The sequence below is a fragment of the Equus caballus genome, chromosome 5 (genome assembly GCF_041296265.1).
Source record: "Equus caballus isolate H_3958 breed thoroughbred chromosome 5, TB-T2T, whole genome shotgun sequence".
Lineage (NCBI taxonomy): Eukaryota > Metazoa > Chordata > Mammalia > Perissodactyla > Equidae > Equus > Equus caballus.
Window position 1 is genome coordinate 54,697,196 of NC_091688.1, and position 26,612 is coordinate 54,723,807.

Consider the following 26,612-nt stretch of genomic DNA (forward strand, 5'->3'; position numbering starts at 1 on the left):
CACCATCACCTGGAAGCTTGTAAGAAATGCAAATTCTTGAGTCTCACTTATACTTCCTAATTTCTATCTCTGGGGGTGACCTTGGGAATCTATGTTTTTAAAACACTATCCAGGGGATTCTTCTCCATGAAAATCTGAGATGCAGGTCCAGAAGAATACAACCATTACTCTCCTTCTTGAGTTGAAAATCTTTTGTAATTTCAGTCATCTCCTAGGGTTCCACTATTTTACGACTATCAGGTTATAATATTTCTTTCTGAGGTATAATAAGACTAATTCTTTCAAATAACAAAGAAGTTAAAAAGAAAACTCAAATAAAGGCTTGTTAGGCTCTTGCCAAAGATTTAAATAATTCATAATGATTTTGTTAGGTCTATTCTAGAAGCAATTTCTGCAGCACATGGCAGCCTGTTTCCAGCAAAATGTGTATTTACTTCTGCGGGCTTGAGAATGAGAAGAGTGGAATATCCCTGTTCCATAACATAAGGAAGCATTAGAGAAGATGATGGTCAAATAACACAGGCAAGTGATAAGAATTAGTTCCCTCTAAAAGTTGACAAGGGGGATTCTGAGTGACTGATCTCTGAAATGCAGCCCAAGTCAACTATACCAGTCTGTAGCCTTGAGGAGAAAGACACATGGAAATGAGGATAAATTAATACTTGTGGACCATTATTTGGAGATTAACATATCCCATATTATTATGAGATTATTTATTTTCATCATGGCCTTTGAAAAAACACAATTTTTTTTCCTCCTATAAGAATTCAGATTTTCCAAGAATTAAGAGAAAATACGAAAAGTGTAAGTTTTCCCATACCTTGGCAGGAAATACAAAATATCATTCAAGTCTTGATAATTTAAAATCAAAATCAAAACACGCCAGAACCCCATATTACTTTCTGTCGAAATGATCAGATTATGAAGGAAAAGACAATGTACATAATGAAGTTAACAGGTGGGTACATGTATTGTTTAGGGACACTTCTAGATGCAAAGTGTTCTAACAGTATTTCATACTTTGCTGATTGATGTAAAACTGTAGTCTAGTTAATAGATTGAAGGAAAAAACTAATAGAACTGACTGTGAAATGACATAAACATATATGTTACAAGGTTCAGATGCTTCCTATTCGCAGACTACAAATGAACTAAGTGATACTTCTCTGAAGAGGGTATTGGTCCTTACTTGGCTCTCTTGCTCCCTGGTGCTCATAGACTGAAGCAGGCCCTGAATCTCCAGTTCATGTTCCACCATTTGTTTGTTTCGATCACTTAGAAGGTCCTGCAGCATCCTTTCCTTTCGCTGCAGACGCTGGCACAGCTCCTCAGCTATCTCACTCTGCCCTGGTCCGAGTTTGCAGAGCAATGTTGCACTAAGATCCTAATACAGAAGGGACAGTGTAAGTTCTGCAGGAAAAAATTCCCTCTACCAAATATCAAAGGGCTTATAAGACTCTATCATAGAAGAAAGAGCGGTGAGATTCTGGAAAGCAAGTATCCTGGTTTATTCATCTTTGTTTCCCCAGATCTAGCACAAGCCCGGCACACAGAAGACTGTAAACACATGCTCAGTGAATGAACACTAACAATACAGAAAAATATTTATAATGACAATTTACATATTATTTTCTGAAATAAATCCTTTCCCTATTTGCTCAGGGCACATAATAATTAATATTAGATGAGGATAAATGGACACTCAGATCATTCATTCCATTTATTTTCTCCCCAATGTAACTTGATAGGGGAACACAATATGATAAGCTGAAAAAGAAAAATGAGCACTATATTTACTAGCATGGTGATGTAGTTCCTATTTCCACACTGAGAGGTAGGACCTGGTGGTTAAAACTATGGAGTCATACCACCCAGATTGCATATTGGCTGTGCCACTTATTAGCTATGTTACTTTGGAAAAGTCATTTCACTTCAGAAGTCTGTTTCCTTGTCTGTAAAAAAAGAATAATAACTCATAGATTTGTGAGGATTCAATGACTTAATATCCATTAAGCTCCTAAAACAGTGCCTGACACAGCACAAGCACCATAACTAATAAAGGTTAGCTGTCATAATGTAGGCGCGTTTTTTAGATCTCATTAATTCTCACATAACTTCTCTGAGAAAGGTAACTATCTCCCTGAGTTTACAGATCCAGTGAAAGCCAACGACTTGCCCAGGCACAGAATGGAATTAAAGACTTGGGTCACTGGCCTCCCAGACCTCCAGATTCCCAATCCAAGACTGAGACTATGTAACCTGCCTTTAAGTTAACTAAAGTCTTACCTCTACTTCTTTGTTCCTGTCATGCAGAGATGTCTGTAACTGCTGAATGATGCCTTCTTGTTCCTTCTGCCAATGGCTAAATTTGGTTTCTAATTCTTCTTTCAGCCACTGGAGGTTTTGACAGGTAGCAGATAACTGTTCCACTTCCAGGCCTTTGGCCCTCAGAAGACTCTCCATACTCTACACAATCACAAAGAAAGCAACCATACGTCAAAGGGCCGCCCCACACTCCTCAGGATAAACAACAAACTTGATCCACCTTTAAATTATCTCCTAAATTATCTACCAATTTTTTGCAAAAGGAGAAAACTTAGTATCTAATCTAACAATGCCAGACTAATCTACTTTTTGTTTTTAGACACTCTCATCTAATTTGTAGAGAGATAAATATAATGTACGTGATAAATGAAGTATTTCAGAGGAAGTAGGCTATGCTACAGAGGAAGTGAAGGACTTCTTTAAGATGTGGCAGATGATTAGATATATAAGCTTTAAAAAATACATAAAAAATAGCCCACAGTAAATGTTAATAAAATAAACAAGTACTCTGATTGTGGCTACACAGGGACATGTATACATAGTCATGTACCCACACAATGACATTTCGGTCAACAACAGACTGCGTGTACGACAGTGGTCCCATAAGATCAGTATCACATAGCCTAGGTGTGTAGTAGGCTATACCATCCAGGTTTGTATAAGTATGCTCTATGATGTTTGCACGACAATGAAATCACCTAACAATGCATTTCTCAGAATGTACAAGACTGTAATATTAATGAGATAAACACAATAACTGCACCCTCGCAATGCTTCTGTAAAAGTATATAGATATTGACAAGGCATAGAAATAAATTAGAACGATCACTGAAATCCGTATTCACTGCCTCTTCCTACCAAGTTCACAGCAGAAGTGCTAAAACTTCTCACTGCCTAATGTATAACAATGGAACTAATGACTGCTATTTTATTTGTTTTTAATTTTTTTTCTTAGAAAGCAAATTCCCTGGGTTTCAGAAAATCATGGAAGGGGCTGATGCTTCAGGCCCAGAATCCAGATGGGAGAGGGATACCAAGCCATGGCCGATTTCACCCTTACCTGCATGGTAGCTTCACTAGAGGAGAGGATGCTGCGCAATCTCTCCAAATCGTGATCTCGCTCTCTCACAGCAAGATGAAGCTGACGCAGCTCTTTTTCTTTCTCTTCTAGAGTGGAGAACTTTTCATCTATAGCCCGCTGCAAGGAAAGTAAGGACCCTAAAGCTCCATGAGATTCACTATTGCGATCACCCTCATTCAACAAGATTCCAAATATAAAGGAATGGAAAACCAACTCCAAAAAGTGGCAAATTAAGTAGACACACATTTCTATAGTACCTATGTGAATAGATTAATCCACAGAGTCAAGAACAAAATCATGGTACATACCTCTAGAGCAACATCTCTATCTTGTATTCGCTGCCGAAGTTTCTCAAGCAACATTTCATTTGCTTCAAGGGTTTTGTCTGAGTTATCTCGATACTGCAGGAGCTCCCGAAATTCCTAATGAGACCAAAAAGTATTTTCCATTATTCATTTACCCAATATTAACTGAATTCCTACACTATGTCTAGCAATTTGTTATTCAGGATAAAAACCAAAATGTGATCTCTCTCAAGGGGACCACAGTTTAGTAGAGATAACAGGCACATAAATTGTTAACTATTCTGCAGCACATATACATGTGTATACGTATACATATGTGTGTGTGTGTGTGTGTGTGTGTAGCTAGCAACTGGGGGAACAGAGGAGGCATTGTCTAACTCTGCCTGAAGGTGTCCCTAAAGACCCTTCACAAAAGAGGCTACATTTGCTCTGAGTCTTAAAGGACTAGCAGTTTCCCAAGCGAAGAAGTGCTGGAGGTATTTCTATCAAAGGAAAAATGTATGTGCAATATATGTGTCCTGTGAAAAAACTGTATGCTCAGCAAGAGGACTGAAGCTTAGAGTAGGTGGTGGAACTGATCACTCTTCTTTAGTGTTCCATTTTTCCCTAAAACTTTCATTTTATCATCTAAATAACTGTGGAAATTTCATACAGATGTCTTCACCTTCTAGACTGAGAGCACGGCCATATCCTCTCTTTCTCTTCCCAGCACCCATCACAGCGTCTGACTCACACAGCTGCTCAATAACAATTTGTTGACTATTTATTGCTTAAGTCTTCCAGGTCTACATTTATTGTTTCCTACATGTGCTGCTTAGCTTCTTGGCTCACAGACTGTACTTTGTATTTATTTCTATTTCTGTGGAATCCTCCTCACTCCTACCTCTCAATGTTCCACATGTAGCAGGTACTTAACACAGATGGATGAATACCTTGAGATTATAGGAACAGAAATTTTAGAGCTCTCTGAGCCCAATTTTAGTTGACATCATTATGTAGACTCACTTGAAGCAGCTGCTCTTTGTGACTCAGACTATGGTTTAGGTGCTGAATGTGTTGCTCCTGGGTTCGAATCTCATTGTATTTTTCAGCCTCCAGGGTATGAAGCTGTTGGCTCTTATTCTGCAGTTCTCCTTGTAGCTGCTGCAAGGCTTTTCGTAATTCCTGAATAAAAGAGATTCTCTTTTTTAAACAATCAAAAATTTTCACATGGTCATTAGACACGGAAGCCTTAAAACTTTCAAGGCATGTAGAACGAAATATAAAGTAGCAGAAAGTGCCATTCTTAAAATTACTATAGAAACATACATGAATCAAACGGGATGTGGGAAATTGTGGGAACTGTGGATGGCGGTGAGACATAAATTTGACATTATAGTTCAATATTTATTTTTGGTTTAAAAATCATAGATCTATATAACTACTAAGTTGGACTCTGTCCCACTGTAAACCTGGATCCTTTACTTTACAATAAGCTCAAGGATAGGATATTTTTACCATTCTTTTAAATCTTAAAAAGAGAAATCGATAGCATGTGTTTTAGGCTAACAAGATAAAGGAACCATTTAAGAGTTACGTGATTTTTTAAAAATATATATATACACGGCTAATTGTGTGTGACATTCCATTGACCTCGGTTGTTCTTCCCCACTTTTCTGTCTTGCTGACTTTTACCTATCCTTCAGGAATAACCTCAGATATCTCTTCCTTCATGAAGCTTTCCCCGACTTCCTTCCTCAGTCTCTACTGTATATTCCCATAGGACCCCATACATGCTTCCTCTACAGCATTTACCGCACTGAATTTCTGTTAATGTGACTGTCTCTCATAATAAATTACAAGTAACTTGAGAGGAAAAAGCCTGTGATGTTTACTCTTGCATTTCCAGAACACAGCCCAACATATGGCACATGGTAAGGGAGAAACAAATGTTGAACTGAATAACTTAGATTAAGCAGGCGAACTCAAGGGTTCAACACAAACTGTCCTGATAAAAAGTTATTATCAGGGCAAAGTCAGCATTTAGGGCCAGAAAATGATTAATGATTTACCTGGTTATGTTTCCAAGAAGCCTCTTTCTGCTGTTCTCTCTCACGGGTGGCAGCCTCTACAAACTGCACGCATCGTTTGGCATCAGCCAGCTGGCGTTCTTTTTGTCGTACCGCCCTCTGGAGCTTCTGTATCTCGAGCTGGCTGCAGAATAAAGCGCTCTGAAGATCAAGCAGAGCCACCTGTTGCTGAGCTTGGGAGGTACCCTCTGAGCTCTGAAAAGACAGTAAAAATCATCATCACAAGGAGGGCAAGCCCTGAGCAGCTGAGAACACCAACAAAACCAAGACTGTGATTGAGAATGTCACATCCCCAACTGGGGTCTCGCCTCCTGTCCTATGTGGCCTCACATACATGAAGCTGTCCAAGCTGGCTTTGGTGTAGCATTTCTCGGAGCTTTGCCATCGTGTCGTTTTGACCTTCAATCACCTGGTACAACTCCTCAGTCTGAAAAGGAGAGAGGGAACACCAAACATGTTAGTAAACTAAATACGAATTCTATTATCATACCTGTACAGATTTTAATAACAGGACTATTCCAAAATACCAATTTAGACTACACTACAATTTCTCTAGGCTAAGATCTGTTAGTCTGATAATATCCATTTCTACAAAATATGGAATACTTGTCTACTTTGATGGGGTAAATCATTTCCTCACAGGTCCTTAATTGTCAAATATTTTACCTCACTTTCCCTGCTCTTCAGAGTTTCCTTGAGGCTCTGAATTGTCCCATCTTGCTTCTGAGATGACTCCTGAGCAGCCTTTAGTTCACAGCTCATTTCACTCATTTTCTCTTGAAGAATCTGAATTCAGCAAAGAAAAACAGTTTGTTAAGTCAATGATTTCTTTTAACCTCAAATGCAACCATCAAGTCCTTCCTAAGTATAGGTTTAAAGGATTTCTTAGGGAATATGACCATGTTATTTTTTCCCCATATATAGTAACCATTAAGGTCCTATCATCAATCACAGCAAGAGAAAGTAGCAGGGAATATGAAATACTTCCTTTAGTGCTCAATTGCTTCAATTCTCAGGCACTGTGCTTTCTCTATGACGGCAGCCATACCAAGCACTTGTCCACATGAGTCACTGTGGATCCTTTACACACAGACCAAGGAGCTTCTGTTATCTAGTATAGGACAGTACACCACACAGACACACTAGCCCAGAAGCTCAGCAACCCAAATTGTGGGAATTTTCTTCTAAATAGATGTTAAATCCATGAGCTATAAAGGGGTGAGAAGTTAAGCTAAAGTCAAAACCACAAACCCCCTGTCTCGGCGCCTTACATAGTTACAGATTGCATTCAAGTTTTAACTAAACATCTGAAAGGCACTAGAAATTCTGACCTGTGCAGATGAGGCTAAAATCTTGATGAGACATAAAAGAATCACATTCTTAATCAAATATCCCCTAGAGCTCCAGGAATACACACTATCTATCTCCTAGGTCCTATTCAGAGGGGTTACCAGACTCAGGTAGAGCCAGTCACATCCTCAGGAAACTCTGTGATCTCCAAGGGCATGCTATCGATCATACCTTGTTGGTGGCCTCTGTTTGCTGGATTTTTTCCTGGAGTTCTGCCAAGTGGGAATCAGATACAGACTGTTGAGTTATAATGGGCTCATGTGAATTCAGTTTCTGTTGTTTGAGTAACTCTTCAGTCATGGGCTAGGAAGAAGGAATAAGACAAGTAAGTTGAGTTAAATGTAGCCAACAATAAATTTTAATTTTATCTTCAAATGTTTTTAGCATCTTTTGCCAGAGACTTAAAAAACCAGAGTGGTTGCATGCATTATCAGTATGAATTCCTGAAGACTGTCCTGTTTCTTATTAAGAGTACTGATTCGCTTCCATCCTTACGATACTCCCTAACTCCCCTCCCTACCTTTCTCCCTGAATTCACACAAATACTACATATTCAGTTAAAGCAAATAATTCAGAGTGTAAAGAGAAAGGAGGATTAAAAAGGGAAATGCTTATGAAGACCAAATGTATGCTTTATCCTATTTTCAATCAAGGAACTCAAAAGCTGCATCAAACTTAGACAATCCCTAAGAGAGGAAAAGCTATATTGAAACTACCTTTTTTATAACATGCCTGTTCACATTATTGGGAAAATGGGGCAGATTTTGAATACAGACTATCCATTAGATAACAGTATTTTTTTTTTTTAAATCTCTGTTAGATAAACTTTTTTTTTTTTTAAGATTTTATTTTTTTCCTTTTTCTCCCCAAAGCCCCCCAGTACATAGTTGTATATTCTTCGTTGTGGGTCCTTCTAGTTGTGGCATGTGGGACGCTGCCTCAGCGTGGTTTGATGAGCAGTGCCATGTCCGCACCCAGGATTAGAACCAACGAAACACTGGGCCGCCTGCAGCGGAGCGCGCAAACTTAACCACTCAGCCACGGGGCCAGCCCCTAGATAACAGTATTTTATCAGTACTAAATTTCCTAAATTTGATAACTGTACCATAGCTATGTAAGAGAGGTCCTTGTCTTTAGGAAATACATGCTTATTTAGTGTAAAGATGCACAATATCTGCAACTAATTCTCAAATGATTCAGGAAAAAAAATATGTTTATATAGACAGTGGGAGTGATAAAGCAAATGTAGAAAAATATTAGCAACTGGTGAATCTGGGTAAATACTAACAAGTGAGGAATCTTGGAGTTCTTTGTACTTCTCTTATGACGTCTCTGTAAGTTTGAAGTTATTTCAAAATAAAAAGTAAAAAAAAAGTTAAAAACAAATTTAAAAAATCCATAGTCATCTGAGAAGGAACTGTGTTTTATAGGAATATCAACTCACCAAAAAGATTCAGGAGAAAAAAAACATTATTTATATATGGGATGATCAATCTGACTAAGACAAACTTATTGAACTGTACCTAATATTCATTATAAGCTGAGGGTACTAAAATAAACTTTAGGAATTCAGTGTGGCATTAAATTCCATCTCCTCTCTCCCTGCCCTGTCCCACTCACTCCAATCAGGAAAAATATAAATCCATTAGGAAGAGAAAAAAGGTAACTGCTATTCATTTTTTCTTTCCCCTCACACTTTCCAACTCTGATCACCACCTTCCAGGTAGCGGGGTTACAGCTTACCTTAAATCTCTTCCTGCCAACAACTGACTGGAAGTATAAAGATTTTGGAAGAAAAATCTTTTTCTATTCTTCCAGGGCTCTTTACCAATTGTTTTTAACATCTATTAAGTACCATAATATGCAAACCACTGTGGGAGCTGGAGTGGGGAGCTACATAATAAAGGAACAAGGAAATACACAAAATATCAGTAGTGACAAGCCCTAAGCTATAAGATAGGAAAGCATGATAAAGTGGTTCAGTTACTCTAAATTGGTTGATCAGTGGAAGGTCTCTATCAGCAAGCATTTAAATGGAGATCTGCATGACAAGGAGCCAGTCCTGCAAAGATCTAAAGAACAATCTAGCCAGGGGGAACAGCTAATGGAAAAGGGTACATATGAGCTTGGGAAAGAGAAACACCTATGTAGCTAGAATAGCACTTTCCAATACAAATACAATGTGAGCCATATGTGTGATTTTAAAGTTTCTAGTAACTTCACTGACTAAAGTAAAAATAAATAGGTTAACTTAATTTTAATAAAATATTTTATCTGATCCAATGTATTATATCCAAGTTATCATAAACGTGTTTGATATAAAAATTATTAACAAGATACTTTACATTCTCTTCATACTGAGTCTTTGAAATTAGGGGTATACTTTACACTCACAGCACACCTCAATTCGGACCAGCCACATACGGCTAGTGGCCACCCTGCTGGGTAATACAGGGCTAGTAATATTCCATGAGGCAGTAAGGCAGGCAGGGGCCAGGTCATACATGGCTTCTGTGCACCTGGGTGAATGAAGGTGGAGTTTATTCTCATTGAAATGAGAATGGACTGCAGCATTTCTAACAGAAAAGTAATCCAATCGTATTTAAACCTTAAAAAGATCACTCTGGCTGCTCTGTGGTGAATGTACTGTTGGGGAGCACCAGGAGAAACCGGACCGGCTGGGAGCCTACTGCAGTAGTGTAGGTAAAAGATAAGAGTGGCAGTGATGGGGAGGAGAGAAAGGGATAGACTTGGATCTGTTTTGAAAGAAGAGTCAACAGAGCTAGCAGGAGAAAGAGAAAGATAGAAGCAGCAGGGATAATGACTCCTAGAAAAACTGGATTTTTGTTCTTAGGGGTATAAGAGGGAGCCTTGCCCTGAAGCAATGTCAATTACGTCACACTACGGGAAAGGTAACTATTTTAATAGATATTTACAACAATTCTAACTGATAAATAATTTTCTCATTTATTTAATAATAAAACATACTCTACAAAACTTAGCTTCTTACTTCCTCAGTGTAAAATATCTCTCCAATAAGTTATTATATTTTTCAAATTTAAACTATAACAAGCAGAATTAAAGAAAATAGCTTCAAGTTTAAAACAGAAGGTGCTCATATTTACTCACTTTACACCAAAGAATCTTAGAGCTGTGAAGAAACTTTGTAAACCACCCAGTCCCATTTTATGTTTGAGGAAATGGGGACTTAGACAAGGTAAGTAATTTGTCCAAAGTTACACAAGAAATCAGGGAACAGGATCCAAGTAAACCCAATGCACTTCCGTTGGTAATGCATCTGTTATCTCTGTAGACCCATTGCCTACCAGAATGCATGGAATATTGCAGGGACCAAAATGTGTTTAGTAAGTGAACAAGAACAATAAAAATAAAAGCAAAAAAACAAATACAGGCCTGTCTCCTAATTCTCGGCCCAATGTTCTAATATTTCAGTGGCTCTCATAGAAACAACACCAGATAGATAGATATCTAATACAGATATTTCAAGAGCAACTTTAAAGCCAAACAGTGCCACAGAAAAGTACATAATGAATATGGGTCTCATCTGTACCCATCTTGGCATGAATAATAACAGAAAACCCCTACTTCTGTAAACATAATGTTTTCACTTAAAAACTGGAATATGTTTCTTCTTTATTCATTATGCTTCATTATTTTACATCTTAGAAGAACGTCCCTTCAGATAAGTCTGCCAAAAGAGCACTTAGCAAAGGCCCCCTGAGTCAACAGCTCATCATGAATTCTTGTGAAGTATCAAATACGTAAACGATCACTCTTACAAAGATTTTGTAGAGCCTGAAATCAGTAATACTTGACTTGGTTGAATCAGTGTTAATCTCCAGACTATCAGCCACTAAAATCATGTTGTAATAATAATAATATTTTAAATTAAGTTGCTTTTGACTCAGTTAGGACAAATGCTTTCCAGCATCAGAAAAAACAACTGCTCCCAGGCCTAATGTTGCATAATGTGAGACCTTTAGACTAAAAGGCAGTTATTTAGATCTCTGGGTTACCAGCATTCTTCTTGGCACTTTCCTAGTCCTCACAATAGTAAGTCATAGATCTCGAACTGCTGTAATTTTCTATCCTACTGTTAATAATAGAAGATACACAAGAACCATCAAGTAGTATAAAATTAAAGGCCTAATCTTTGACCAGCATCTAATGCTTACACTTTTCAAAGGGCCTGATTAGGTTACGGAGCTAAGCTATGGGAGGGATGAATTTACCACAGTCACACAGGAGCAGACCTTAGCATTGCAACACTTGAAATAAAGAGCTCCTTTTCTTTGAATTTAGATAGAAAAGGAAATTGCACATGGGTCAGAGCTAAATTGATGTTTACCAAGGGACCACACCCCTCCTATCATAGCTTTTCTAGTTCAGAAAAGCCAGACAATAAAGAAGGAAATTACCAGCTGGAATAAGGCTTCAAACCTTTCTTTACGTATCTGAACAACCCTGGGTCTTCAGGTATAAATTCTGTAGAAGGCAAATAAATCAACTTGTGTAATATCAGAAAATTAGTGAGCAGGAGAACTACTCTGTTGCATCGTTCTCTAATATAAGAAAGTAAGAAGGAAAGAGGGAAAGAAGAAAAGCAATCAGGAGGAATGCCGATGGTGACATTTAATAGTGCACAGATGGGGTAAGTGGAGGATTAAACAAAGGAATCAAAGTGATCTTACAGAACAATCTCGCTCTTTAAGACAAGAGCTTTGCTTTGCATTTGTAATAGAATTTAGCTAAAGGAAATTCTTTTGCTTTCATGGTTTTTTCTTTCTACAAACTAAAAAGAGAACTAATAAAAGTAACTTACATTTATTTCTCTTCTTTCCACATTCGTTCAAAGAAATAGACAAAAACCAGTCTGCCTTTGTCCCACTTAGCTCTGGTTTTGCCATAAAGCACAACAGGGCTTAAGGAGCTTAAAAGTCAACCAGACTTAAACAATAGATCACAGATCCAAGATACACATTTTATTTACAAACACTTTGAGCCCAATTTATCTAATTCCTCCACATCCCTAATTATTTGAGAAAATGGCACAGTAATTAAACACCATGATTCTTCAAGCTGAATCTTATTTTCTCCCCCCTCTTGAAGTTTTATTATTCTACAGACAGTAAAGTATGTAAGCCAAGTGACAGCAGAAAGGTCATACACTACTGTTTTAAAGGTCTACTTTTCTAAGGTCCAAATTTAGAGAAGTAAAGGGACTTGACCTAAAGATACAGTTACCATAGTATAAATATGCTCATCAGGATGATAATTTTCCTCACAGAATCACTAAAGAATCCTTCTGGAATCCTCAGGTTATACAAAGAAGGCTCTTCATTTAAAATAAGTACTTATTTAATCCAATGTACATCAGGCAATGTGGTTTAATACACAGAATTACAAGATCTTGGCTGAGAATGGTTGGGAATCTTCAGCTCTTGCCTGGGCTAAGCTATTTAAACCATGAGCTTTCCATATCTCTAAACTGAGAGCCTGAATGAGATGATCTTTAAAATCATTCCCAACTCCAAAATTTGTTGAGTTCAGGCACCAAAAGATAGCATTTTTAATTAAATAGAGAGAAAAAACTCCTTTTGTTTTGCCTGTAATTTTCTAAGTCTTTACCTTTCTACAATATTGGCCATATTTGAGAGGGGAAAAAGCTTATTTCCCACCCATCCTGCCCAGACTACTTTTAGATCCTAATATGAAAACACCATATTTAATTTATGACATCTATGTGTCTGGTCACAGAAATACCGTAATGCCCAAATTTAGCTGTGAGGCTCCACTGAAAGAAAAGGAAGCGAAAGAAAAGAAGTACACAAGCATCAGGCATACTAATACTTACCATTTTATACAAATAAAAACACATTTTAAAACTTTCTCCTATTTATACTTATTTCATAACACTTTCATATAGGCTGTTTCTGACAATTTGTGTAAATTTACAATTTCTTCCATTTTTTGCTTAAGTTCTTATTGTGATGCAGATTTTATATATAATAGAACTACTTTTCAAAAATATCAAGTGACAATCCACAATTTCATTTATTATCAAGCTCTACATTTCTAGGACGATGTTGACCGGTAGCAGGCTTTCAAAAAATGCCTTCTAGATTGTCTACTCTTGTAATGGTAACACTAAAGAATTTGTATCATGTAAAACATATCAGATGTTTCACAAAGTTAATTGAACCTAACATTTACTGTTGCTGTAGAAACAAAATAGCATCTGTCAGGTCCCTGTATACAGTTGAATTTAAAAGGTTCGTATGAAATCAGTTGGGCAGATATGAATAGCTTAAATTAAGATCAACTGCCATCTTCCAGTCATTAAGAAATTCAAAAGAGTATGATGGATGAAACCCTAACACCCAATAATGGATGAACCTTTCTTAATATCTAATATCTTCTAAAAACAGCTCACTAGACAAAGGGGCTGTGAATAATTTTCATCTTAACATTTTAAATGACAACACTTGCATTCCCAAGTCTCTTTTATGAACAAGTCATCATTATTCCTCAAATGACCTATTAATTTATTATAAATACTGCCCAGATGTTACAATACTTTGGTGGATTAATAGATTTTCCCCAAAACTTTCCCCTATGCTCTAATCAGTTTAAGGCATATCTGGGGATGAAAGGCTTAACGTTCCAGGGAGAACTCACTCACTTACAGAATGGGAGAAAAAACCATATATCTAAAAATGAAAAAAAAAACCAAAAAGAAGGGGGGAAAAAACCAAAAAAGAGGTAAGAGGCAAGAATTCTAGTGCCAAAGACTAAATATCTTTTTATAGGGTAAAAATGAATTAGGAGTCTTTATCTTTTTGTCTCTAAAAGGTGCAATTTTGATAATTAACAGGAAGACAACAGATATTTTACAAAGAGGATTGTGAAAAGCAAATTATTTTAGTGTGAATCACATTTACTAAATGGGACACAAGCAAAAGGTGCAGCAAAAAAGGGGTCCAATGATTAACTTCCTCCAGTCTGGAATATTATTAACCTTCACCTAGACAAATTATGTGATGCCTGAGGCCAGCTAACTATGATCAGAAAGGTACCATGTTGCCATTTTGTCTACCTGGACCCGGAGTGGCAAATAATCTTCACAGAGATCATCCCACAGCTCCTGCAGATCTGAAATCTCCAAAGGATAACTCACAGGTGTCTTGTAAAGGGGTTTCAAAGATCTGTTAAGGAAACCAGAACTAACTCCATCTGTCATGATATGGCCAGGCCTGGCTCCAGGTGGGCTGGATTTCACTGGAATAGGAAGCTTGCTCCCTCGGGGACTCTGGATGGGCTTATAATCAAGACCTTTAATCATGCTAAGAGCTAGCTCCAGCTTGTGGTGACACATATGCTGTGGAGCCTGTTCATCTGAACAGCAGTCACACTGTACAAGTTCCTTTGCACTTCTCTCAGTTTCCTCATCCTTTTGTTGTGGAGCACTAGCCTGGACACTTGCATCCAAAGATTCCACAGAAGATCCCGGTGTCCCTTCCTCCATGCTTTCTCCATCTGGAGGTACCTTTGTGCTTGGTAAGTCCGGTGGACCAACCTCAGACAATGCTGGTTCTTCAGTGCAGATGCTGGTGGACCACCTGGTAGAAGGGCCACACGAGATACTTCTGGCCACCTTTCGAGGCACCTTACAAACGGCTTCATAGTCAGAATCAGCAACCCGCAAAGCTGCACAACCACGGCATCTCCTGGGTCGGTTTCCAGGGCCTTCCGAAGCATGACAGCTGTGTAGCTCCTGAATCTGATCCTCATTTTCTATCCAACACTCAAACCCCGAATAGGCAAAGTCTTCCTGGAGCAGCGCAGAGTATCTTACATCGGGTAAACCGGAAATGTCAACCGTCCCATTCCCCGCCTTGGTCTCCGCGCCAGCGTCATCGTTATTCTTCCGATACATGCTAGCAATGCAGAACTTGAGGCGGTCCTTCTCCAGCAGCAGCTTCTGCAAACGCTCAATAGAAAGGGCTTCGATCCTGGCAATAACTGTGTCGAATCTATAGATCCGATCAAGCATGAAAGCACACTTGCTGCAAGCAAACTCGGCTTTGCCATCGCGAGAGACATCCTTGCCCAGGACGTGCGAAAGCAGAACCTGGAGGTTGAGCTTGGATGCAGTGTGGAAGATCCAGCGCCGCTGGTTTCCACACAGCTCCCGGGCACAGATCCTGCAAACCTCCTTCATCTTCCCTCCTAGCGGTTGCCGAGCTTCCCGGAGGCGACTGCTGCGCGGTGATCACTCACTGGCACTTGGTTGCGCTCCCTCTCCCGCCTCGGTGGCCTCTGGCCGGCATGGCACAGCCGGGTGGGGTCCCCACTCTGCAGGTGCGCACCTCTGCCACCCTCGCGCCGGCTGTGGGTACCAGAGTGGTCAGCCCCGCCCCTCGGGGAGGAGGCGGGCGTAGAAACGCCTCCGGGGGATGCTGAGCGACAGCGGCGCAGGCCGCGCGCGGAACCTGCCCTGTCTCCTCCAGCTGTCTCTCCCGCCAGCCGCCGCGTCCTCAACGTCCTCCCTTTCAGCAGGCTGAGTTCGCGGTACACTAGCGGCCGCCCGCTGCTGACGCAAAGACTCAGAGATGGAGGGCCAGGTTTCAAGATGGCGCCAGCAGCTCCGCGCCTGCGGCCACCGGCACGTTCCTCTGGGAGCTGTAGTCCGCAGGACGGCTCCCCGCTCTGCGCATGCGGACTGGCGAGTGTGTGCCCCTTACCCCAAATCCAGTCACTGCTCCTCGCGGTAGAACGCAGACCTGGCTCACAATGGGTACCGGGTGGAGAGCAGCATGGACGCTAACCGCTGCCACGCCGCTTTCATCTGTTAAGACTTCACCAAAAAAGCGCACCAGTTCCCTCGTAGATCCTCCCTTCTGCCCCTGGGGGATGTCCCGAGGCTCTGCGTGGGGAGGAGAAAGCCGATTCCCCTCCCTCCCTCTCCACGAGTACTGCCACGTACTCTGGATGAAGCAGCCTGGCAGCGCCACTAGGTACCGCTGCGCGCCGCCTCCCTCCCGCCTGCAGACCCACCGTTTCGCCCTACCCAGTTCACTGCCGGGATTAAAAGGCCCTGGGGCTGTGGTCACAGGCTGGGAGAAAGGGTGGATAAAAGCAGAGGGGGCAGGTAGGGCGGATTTTAGGAGGTTCGGTTCAACCTGTCCCTCGACCATTGGGAGTATCTAGAAAAGAAGACCTGTTTCTCCTCTCGCGATGTTTGAGGGCGAGGGGGTGGTTCAGCACCCCTGGATAATTTGCCGTTTTTTAGAAAAGAAATCAAGAGGGCACAAAGCAGTCACCTGAGAAAGAGTCCAACAGATACCACGTGACTGCAGCTTGTTAACCAAGATTTTGAAGATAATAAGAGAAAAAAGGGACTTTTTCAAGAATGTAGATACCTGAGAGTAGATTACCATCATCGAATTCTCTTTCAGGTTCAGGAAGACTGCAGTCTTTATTTTGGGGGTGGGAAGGGTAGACAAACACTAGAACAAAAGACCTAGTTTCCTTGAGTGAGTCCAGAGTGTCAGGGAGTGCTGCCCTCTGCAGAAATAGGGCTGGGAATTTCACTGACTTCGGCTAGTATCCTGTCTTATTCAACACCATGCAGTGTTGGGTATAGAACTTGTAATGCACACAAAAAGTAGGGGGAAGCTGGAGCTCTCTCTAGGTGGAATCCAGGTGCCAACGACCATTTATAATAAAGAATTTTCTCCCTCGCTTGAGAGGCATGCAAAAACCAGTTGGGAGGGGAAAACAATCCCAGAGATCAGCTGGAGTTCCCCAGAGCAGGACAGTTCCCAGTTACAATAATGCTAAATCTCACCAACTTGACCTTGTGAGCTAATAAGGCCAGCAACAGTCTAAATATTTCTGAACCTCATCTCCAGGACAGAGCCCATACTCCTAAGCTTGAAGATACCCAAATGCCTTCAATGAGAGCTCATAATAAACCAGCAAACTTCTTACTGAGGATTAAATGAGATGATTTGGAGGAAGTACTTTAACAATGTTTGGCTCATTAAATAATAGCTAATATTTGTTATTTTAATATTATAATAAAGGGACTATTTTAAAGTAATTTTAAAACTTTATGGGGGACTTCACACATAGATTGCATTGTTCTCTTATTTAATCACCAAAACAAAATCTTAGTAGCTCCATCGTGAGAGAGAAGGACTGGCCTTACAGCTTTGGGCTTCATAGGTTACACAACTTGGTATATGTGATTTCACCTAAATATGGATGTTCTGGCCCTAAAACCAAGAAGGTAAAATAGAGTTCCAAGTAAAACTCACTAGAGCTGCATTTTTGCCTGTGTCTAGGTATATGAGCTTCAAAGTCAGAAGAAATGAAACAATAGTCTAGAATACACAGCAAACTATAGATAGGCAAAGAGTTTCTGGACTCACCCTACTGACAGACAGACTGCCTGCCAGGACACTTACCCGCTGTACCCTGTCTTAAGTATTGTCCTAAAGAGCAGCAAGGACTCAAAGGTCCATGAAAGTGCCAATTAAGACATTAATCAAGGCCTCATCTTTGACAGTCAATGCAAGCCACATTTTTGCTATTGGGGAAAATACTCATGAAACAAAGTAATTAAGGAAACAAGCGCTCTTCAGGAGCAAATTCAAAATAATACTTTGCGTTATTCTCTATTCCTTAAGATTTTGCATCTGACCCACAGTCTCTAAATTTTACTAACAATATGTAGATAGCCTAGTGCACAAGTGCAAGTCAGTACAAACGCTGAAAAGACATTTCCCATTGAAGGATAAATATGCTTGCTATAAGTAAAGCTCAACATACTGAATGAGAGATCTATATATATCTAGGCTTCCAACAACAGATAGGAATAAACCACTCAACAATCAAAGAGAATCTTAAGATAGCACTCTATTCAGTCCTAGAGAAAATATTTAAAAACCATTTCTCAAGAAGTGGATAGTAAATTATAGTATTAGAACTAGTCCTAACATGATTATTTGGTATTATAAAATAATTTAATCCCAACTGAAAGATCACTGGTGTATAGATGACAAAATTTGAAAATAAAATTAAAAAATAAAACAGAAAAATTATGTGATAAATTCAGCACTTTATCAAGATCATCTTGGTCAAGATTTTATTTAACACTGGCTACCTATGGAGAGGCAAGAAAAATGGAGGGCTGAACAGGAACATTTACTTTTATTCTATATACAATGTATCCTTTGAATTTTTGGCAATGAATGTGTATTTACGTATTATTTAAAAAATTTTTAAAACAGAATATTCTATAGTTAAAACTAAGAATTGTGCCAATTTAACACACTAATATCAGAATCTAAGTGGTAAAACTTGAACCTAAAATGAGAATGTTTGTAATATATGTGTTAAATATTAGATATTATATATCTGTGGACAACTTATATAAACAATAGTTCAAAGGGGATATACAAGTTATTAAATAGTCATTATGTCTAGAGAATGGAATTATGGATACTTATTTTCTTCCTTCCTCATCTGCATTTTGTAATTTTCATTTGTAGTCTATAAATAAGCATGTATTGCATTTATGTTAAGAAAAAAAGTGTTACTAAGAAAAAAGTAGGATAAACACATTTTGGTATATTTATACAATGCACTATTAACCAGCAATAAAAAAGAATGAACTCTGATACCCACAACATGAATGAATCTCAAAAACGTGTTAAGAGAAACAAGCCATATACAAATCAGTACATCCTGGGGTTGGCCTAGTGGCATAGCAGTTAAGTTCACACGCTCCACTTCAGCTGCCTGGGGTTCACTGGTTCAGATCCCAGGCGCAGACCTAGGACCTATGCACTGCTTATCAAGCCACGCTGTGGCAAGCATCCCACATATAAGGTAGAGGAAGATGGGTATGGGTGTTAGCTCAGAGCCAATCTTCCCCAGCAAAAGAGGAGGATTGGCGGCGGATGACGTTAGCTCAGGGCTAATCTTCCTCAAAAAAGAAAAACAAAAAGAGGAGGAATAGCAACAGATATTAGCTCAAGGCCAATCTTCCTCACCGCCCCCCCCCCCCAAAAAAAGATAGTTTAAAACAGATTGCTGGGACCTACCTCCTAGAGTTTCTGATTCAGTTGCTCTGGGCTGTGGGCCCAAGAATTCCTAACAAATTCCCAGATCTTGCTGATGCTGCCGTCTGGGAACTACACTTTGAAAACTACTGAATTAGAACTATCCTAAACTGTATTCAGAAAAATCTCAGTCAAAAGATTAGAAGTTCTGCAGATAAATGGAAACACCCATCAATGATGAAGAACTAGTTACAAAATTGTTGAATTTGGAGAACTGTATCCCCATTTGGAATAAGATTCCTAAGTATTATTATGGTAGGGACGTTTGGCACTATCTCTATTTTGATCTCTAGATTGTGGGGCCTAAGAAATATCTCTTAGAACTGTAGCCACTTTTGTACCCCCTGTGTTGTAATGTTTCTAAGACCTAATTCTGAGCTGGAAGGGAGTTTCCAAAAGAATCTGAGAGGTGGAAAATCCCCTTGTCCTAAACCAGTTGCATTAGGTTTCATTGCCCTAGTTATGACATTGGAAATAGCTGTTCTAATTACTAAAAACTATGCCAAAAAAAAAGAAGAGATTCTGGCAGAGAAGTTAAAGCAGATGAGGAAATGGAAGAATATCAAAGTAAAGCCCATTGGGATTTATGGTAACACCACAAGCATGTGCATGATTTCCCTGTGCTGGTTGGAAATCTTTAAGAAACCAGAAACAATTATGCTTTGCATTAACTAATAACACAGCATTTCGAAACACTCGTTTGAAAGCCAGGAGATTTCCAGTTCAACTACAGATTGCCTTAATAGGGCTATCAGCAGAATACATCTTAAAATAGTAAACAAGAGTCTTTCAAGTTAAGTTATTAAATACCCATAGCTGTTGAAGTGAATTTTAAATTATACGTTAAATCAATCGACCAATGAGCCAGAATCTATGCAATCTCAGTATGTCTTTTCTCTGTCTTCAGTGAGATTTCAGTTTATTTGAAGGGGAGAAAATGTGCATACTATGATTAAAACAATTTATTGGTAAACTAAATGGTACTGATTTGAATTCAATGTCAGTGCACGAAAGTTGAGATTAGTATGGGCTAATATAGTTGAAGCGGGTAAGAGTGGCACTTGAGATGGGTCTTAGAATGAAAGAAACAAAGGAAGGGACTCCAGAAAAAGAAAACAGCATCAGCAGAAGTCTTGGAAAGTTCGGTTTAAACACAGTGCTAGGCTGCAGCTAAGGGGAGATGCTGGAGATTTTGTTTGACCTTTGAATGACCAGGTTCATCCTACGCCATACATCTTATCCGCTATAATTGCTCATTCAAAGAGCGTGTATGAAGGGCCAGCTGTAAGCCAGACATTCAGCTGTGGTACTATGGAGGGCCTTGGCAACTAAAATTTGGTTAATGTTTGGCAAAGGCAAAAGAATTTGGACTTACTGTTATGGCATGATGAAAACTTTATTTTAGGAAGATGAGCCAGGCACTTGGATGGATTGGAGTTTCAGGGAGAGATTATGGGATGGTTATGGGAAGACCTGCTAAAAAGCCACTGCAATTATTCATATGTGGGTAAGAAAGGTCTGGTGTGGAAATGGAAAAAAAGTGGTAAATATGAGAATCATTTTGAAGGAATGAAAAGCAGGACTTGATGACATACATGCAGAGAGGATGAAGGAAAAGAAAGGGTTAAAAATGGAGCTAAGGTTTTTGGTCTGGAAGACTGATAGAAGAAATGGTCTAAATGAACAAAAATGTGGGAGTCGGAAGAGTCCATTTAGAAAAGTGAAAAATTTTGACTGGGGACATGCTGAGTTTAGGCGATCGAGAAAACTAATGGAAAAACTAAGTGGAACTCTTCTGCAATCAAAGCACACGTAAGAGGGAGACAGAATCTCAAGAATGAGAGGGATGCGGGCCAGCCCGGTGGCACAGTGGTTGAGTTCGCATGTTCTGCTTCGGCAGCCCGGGGTTCATCAGTTCGCATCCTGGGTGCAGGCCTACGTACCACTGATCAAGCCATGCTGTGGCAGGTGTCCCACATATAAAGTAGAGGAAGATGGGCATGGATGTTAGCTCAGGGCCAATCTTCCTCAAAAAAAAAAAAAGAAGAAGAAGAAGAAGAATGAGAGGGATGGTTAACACGGTCAAAAGCTAGAGAGAGATCAGCAAGAGAGATGCGGTCAGGCATATTTTCCGTAACAGGGTTGATTTGGCAACTTCAGAGTTGTTACCTTTAATTCCTCAGAATCATTCCCTGTCAAGCCAGACACTAAATTCTTTCCAATCCTTTTTCTGAACATCTCTTGCATGTTGAGAAATGTTTCTTAACATTTTCACTACACTTTTCATTTCAGGTTCTTGAAACCTGAATCACGTCACTGTGAAAGATGACATGAGTGGAGCCATATTAAAATAGAGCCAGAGCAGCCATTTCAGAGGAATTGCCTTGCATGTCTTGTTTTATCTTGTAAACTGGACCAAACCACTAGCGTTCCAAGAAGTCAGTAAGGACAAGAATATCCTGTCTGTAAGGACTGATGAAATTGGATTTTGCTGATGACAGGATTACTAACCAATCATTGAAGTACAAGTCTAGCCTTTTCCGGAAGATCAACCTCAGTTCAATCCATGAAGTACAAATCTAGCCTCACCTTACCCAACACCAATGAACATTTCTTTAACACAACTCACCTCATCCTCCCTTTTTCCCATAAAAACCCTAAGCCCCTCTCCTGTAATCAGGACACTATTTGGGTTTCTACCTGAATCTGTGCTCCCTCAATTACAATTATTTGATCCCGAACAAATGCTTTGCCTCTTAAACTGGGTTCTGTTTGTGTAGGTTGACATCACACAGCCCTAGAAGCTTACCCCTCTAATCATTCTGCACACTATTTCCAGGACATTCATAGTAAAGATCCATCATTGTCCACTACCTATTGGATGAAACCCAAAACCTTAGCTTAGCACTTAAATATCTCTACAAAAATATCCTAATCTACTTTTCAGCTTCATCTCCTACTTCTTATCTAACCAGATAGTGACAGGGTAAATTTTTGGATTTAAATTTGTTTTGTTACCCGTACACCCGTCTCCCTCTTTTCTGGTCTAATGGTCAGGCCCTTAGCAGTCCCTTGACTAAGAGTTTTTGAAGGGTAAAGAGCAGAGGCTGAAGTCAAATGCATTTCCTGACTCTTAAAAAATTCTAAACCAAATGAGAAGATTAAGCCAAGTGTCCCAGGGGGGAGAGGAGAGAGAGAAATGTCTTTGAGGTCAATAAAAGAAGAGAGAGTGAGCTTTCACCCAGATGGGGAAGAGACTGGGGGTCAAAGAGTAACAAGGACCCACCTCCATTCCATATCAGTGCCCTGGGGAGGCAGCAGGCCCTGGGGGGAGAAGGCAATGGGTGACTTGGACAGGCCAGACTCTAGGTCAAGGGGTTCTGCTCCAAAAAGATTCCAATGTAGCAAGCTGTTAGTGTTGGCAGAACCATGAGTGCCAGGGCATGGGTGCTTCAGTGGTGGGTCAATGATGAGAGTGGTCTCCTTAATGCTTTGGCACCTGATAAAACCTAGAGACCTTCACCTTCACGTAACTGAGAGAGTGGGGAGGAGGAAGTACCAAATGGATGAAATTTAATTTCCCACCAGCCTGATCAGGATAGGGACTCAGGGTAACATTAAATTGATTTAAACAAAGTAAAGAAATGTGCTATTTCCTGCATAACTGAATTTGTGAATTCAGAGTAAGACTCATACCCGCTACAAAACTTTTGTAGGTGTTCACTGAGGCTCAGTCCTAGACCCTTTTCAGCTCTTTCTTTTCATTCTCTTTCAGTGTCATCTCATCCTTTCCTATCTTTATACCAGTAACTTCCAAATTTATATCTGTGATATGGTGATTTATAGTAAGAAACATACACAACCAGAGGCACTCACAACTAGGATATACAACTATGTAGTGGGGGGCTTTGGGAAAAAGAAGAAAAAAAAAGAAGATTGGCAACAGATGTTAGCTCAGGTGCCAATCTTTAAAAAAAAAAAATGAAATATATATTTGGTGTCCATCCTGTTTCTGGCACAGAGATCCTAAAACCCTTGGAATTTCCTAAGTGATGAGAGTGGCAAAGGTTTTTGTTATATTAATGAAGTGACTTTTAGAATGCCCTTAGGTCACCTAAGGGCTGGTTTCCAGAGAAACCAACCACATGATTAGTAGGTTGGAACTTTCAGTCGCCTTCTACCCCACTCCCCACCCAACTTCCGGGGAGGGGGAGAGTGACTGGAGGTTGAATCAATCACCAGTGGCTAATGATTTAATCAATCATGCCTATGCATAAACACCCAAAAGGACTGGGTTTGCAGAGCATCCGAATTGGTAATTCTGGGAGAGTGGCCTGCCTGGACAGGGTGTGGAAGCTCCATGCCCCTTCCCACATACCTTGCCCTATGCATCTCTTCCATCTGGCTGTTTCTGAGTTGTAACCTTTTACAATAAACCGGCAATCTAGTAAGTATAATGTTTTTCTGAGTTCTGTGAGCTGCTCTAGCAAATTAATCAAACCCAAGGAGTGGATTGTGGGAAGCTCTGATTTATAGTCAGTTGGTCAGAAGTACAGGTAACAATCTGGACTTGCAACTGGTACTGAAGATCTAGGAGGAGGTTGTTGGAACCGCCAGTTGGTCAGAAACACAGGTGGTAACCTGGGCTTGCGACTGGTGTCTGAAGGGGGCGGGGGACAGTCTTGTAAGACTGAACCCTTAACTTGTGGGATCTGATGCTATATCTGCATAGATCATTTCAGAAGTGAGTTGAATTCTCAGATGCCAGTAGGTGTTGTGTTGTGTGGGAAGCCCCACCCCCCATCCCACCCCACCCCAAAACACATGTTGGAAATGGTGATCAGAACCACTAAAAGAATATCTTAATCTCAGAATTCTCCTCTGAGTTCAACTCTCAAATAGCCAATTACTTATTTGTATTTGCATATGTATGTGTCAGAGACATCTCAAAATTACCATAGGAATGACTGAACTCTTGATTGCCATCTTCCCCTTACCTATAGTGCCTCCCCCTCCTTCCTCCTAAGTCTCTATTAGGGTCAACAAACTGTGGACTCCGAGCTAAATCCGGTCCCCATCTGTTTTTGTAAATAAAGTTTTATTGGAACACAGTCATGCCAAGTCCTTTATGTATTGTGTATGGCTGTTTTTGTGCTACAGTGGCAGAAATCTTATGACCTGCAAAGTCTAAATTATTTACTATCTTTTTTACTACCTTTTGCAGAAATTTACCTTTTTACCACCTTTTACAGAAAAAGTTTGCCATTCCCTGCTCTTTGTTTTCTTCAATATACTTATCACACTTTGCAATTACTTGTTTGTTTGTTTTATTACTTGGTTATCTGTCTCCCTTATTAGAATGTAAGCTCCCTTAGGGGAAGGACTCTGCCCTTCTTATTCTTACTATTTATAAGCACTCAATAAATAGTCATTGACTGGAATATATGAATGAATGAATGAATGAATGAACTGTTTATTATATCTTAAAATTTTATTTCACCCTTTTGCCTTAGCACAAAATTTCCTTTCCTGGTTGCACTCTGACTCATATTTAAGTAATAGAGTTCCATAACAACTAGTCCCCTCAACTTCTTTCTCCTCTACTCTGTCTTCATTCCAGATTAATCTTTCCAAAACAGATCTCAGATATATCACTTTTCTATACAGTAACCTGGAGACCTAATGACTTACTCATCAATCATAAACTTCTTAACCTGCCATCTAAGGCCCTCTGACTCTAGCTTCACCCTATTTTTCTAGCCTAAACTCACTGTCCCCTTACATATATTCTATTCCAACTACTACTTCCTTATACTGAATTTCCCTACCTCTTCATCTCATCTACTTGGAATATTCTTTCTAACATGACCACCTCCACCTGTCAAAATCCTACCTGACCTTCAAGTATTTTCTTTAAGCTGCCTTTCTTAATTCCCTCAAAAGACATAGCTTTCTCTTCTTTGAACTTCCAAAGCACTTCTTGCACCTACAGTAATTTGTGTCATTTCTCCATATTGCCTTCTTTCCATTAGCTGGTAAGTGCCCTTAAGAAGAGGAACCATACCTACTTCAGCTTGTTATCTTCTGAGGTCCTTAGAACAGTATGTTCTTAGATCTATTAAATAATCATTGAAGGAGTGAATAAATTGATGCCTTTCCTTTTCATCTCTTATTAAAAATTCTACTCATTCCTTACAGATCAGAATCTCCGCTGCCCACTCCAGCCCACGATGATTTTTTCCTTTCTCTACTGCCTTGTATTTTGTTTCCATCAGACTTTCTTACCTTCCAATTAGATTGTAATCTCTAGAAGGCAGACACTAAACCTTATACATCTTTGTGTTCCTCTTCCTTCATCTAACAGTACCTTGTGCATTGTAAATGCTCAATAAATATTTTCAATGAGGCTGTAGAGAAACCCCTTATTTTTCAACCTCATTGCTTCTCCAAGGGGTCAGAACTATGATTATCTTAGCTAATAAGGCCTGTTTCTGAGATATGTTACCAATGAAGGTTATGTCTGGGAGACAGCGATGTTGCATGGGAATTTGTACATGAGTCTCCAGCTTCAACATTCATCAGCTTAAGAAGGAGATACTGAAAAGCTGCTCTAAAAATAATCTTACATGAAGTTGGCTGGAGCTGCCTGAGCTACTAATCCCTGCAAGGTTTCCAGTCTCTGCCTTGAGCATTCAGAGCGCATTCTTGCCTGAGCCTCCACTCCACGGCAGATCTCTCCATGGTAACGCTGAATGTTTGCTATTTTAGGAAATATGCCTTACTGCATGCAGCGCTATTTACATTAGGCGCCAAACCAGCCTTAAATGCAATGGCTTGAGTGTCTGCTGCTTTGTGTGAGTAGGAAGGTCCTGATTGCTTAATGGATGCCTCTCCCTAATGCTGTTGTCCTGTTTCATTTTTTTAGGCCAACCACCGTGTAATTACATGTTAATAAATATTGGGGGGAAATAGAAAAAAAAAAAAAAGAAAGAAAGAAAGTAAGAATGCCTCCAGACCTTCCTCTGCAAGTACATTACTTCCCCCTGCCTTCACACCCTCCAGGTCTGGTTTCATTTAAAAGCTTCTTTGAGATGAAGCTTCCACCATTCTGTAGAAGGGAATAATATCAATAACTGGAACAATTGTCAGCTTTCCCTTGCAACCTTATGGATACTTTCACTAACAAAGAGAAAAACGCTCTTGGGGCTGGCCCCGTGGCCGAGTGGTTAAGTTCGCGCGCTCCGCTGCAGGCGGCCCAGTGTTTCGTTGGTTCGAATCCTGGGCGCGGACATGGCACTGCTCATCAGACCACGCTGAGGCAGCGTCCCAC

At 39.9% G+C, this 26,612-nt stretch overlaps 1 protein-coding gene across 50 annotated transcripts in view; it reads right to left on the minus strand.

Annotated features, from left to right (window-relative positions):
• Positions 1-26,612, minus strand: part of PDE4DIP (phosphodiesterase 4D interacting protein) — a 177,002-nt gene that overhangs the window by 70,880 nt on the left and 79,510 nt on the right. For 30 of the 50 annotated variants that reach the window (XR_011439270.1, XM_070268424.1, XM_070268427.1 and 27 more), the window contains 9 exons: positions 7,302-7,433; positions 6,447-6,566; positions 6,115-6,207; positions 5,763-5,975; positions 4,717-4,875; positions 3,715-3,828; positions 3,386-3,523; positions 2,287-2,466; positions 1,190-1,384 (listed from right to left, as the gene is read on the minus strand). Coding sequence is in view for 49 of the 50 variants with exons in the window: in XM_070268424.1 (XP_070124525.1) it covers positions 1,190-1,384; positions 2,287-2,466; positions 3,386-3,523; positions 3,715-3,828; positions 4,717-4,875; positions 5,763-5,975; positions 6,115-6,207; positions 6,447-6,566; positions 7,302-7,433 (1,344 nt within the window). In the remaining variant the exon portion in view is untranslated. Of the gene's footprint in view, positions 1-1,189; positions 1,385-2,286; positions 2,467-3,385; positions 3,524-3,714; positions 3,829-4,716; positions 4,876-5,762; positions 5,976-6,114; positions 6,208-6,446; positions 6,567-7,301; positions 7,434-14,247; positions 16,676-26,612 lie in introns of those variants that run through there. The other 20 variants (XM_070268420.1, XM_070268421.1, XM_023642089.2 and 17 more) reach the window with 1 other exon arrangement.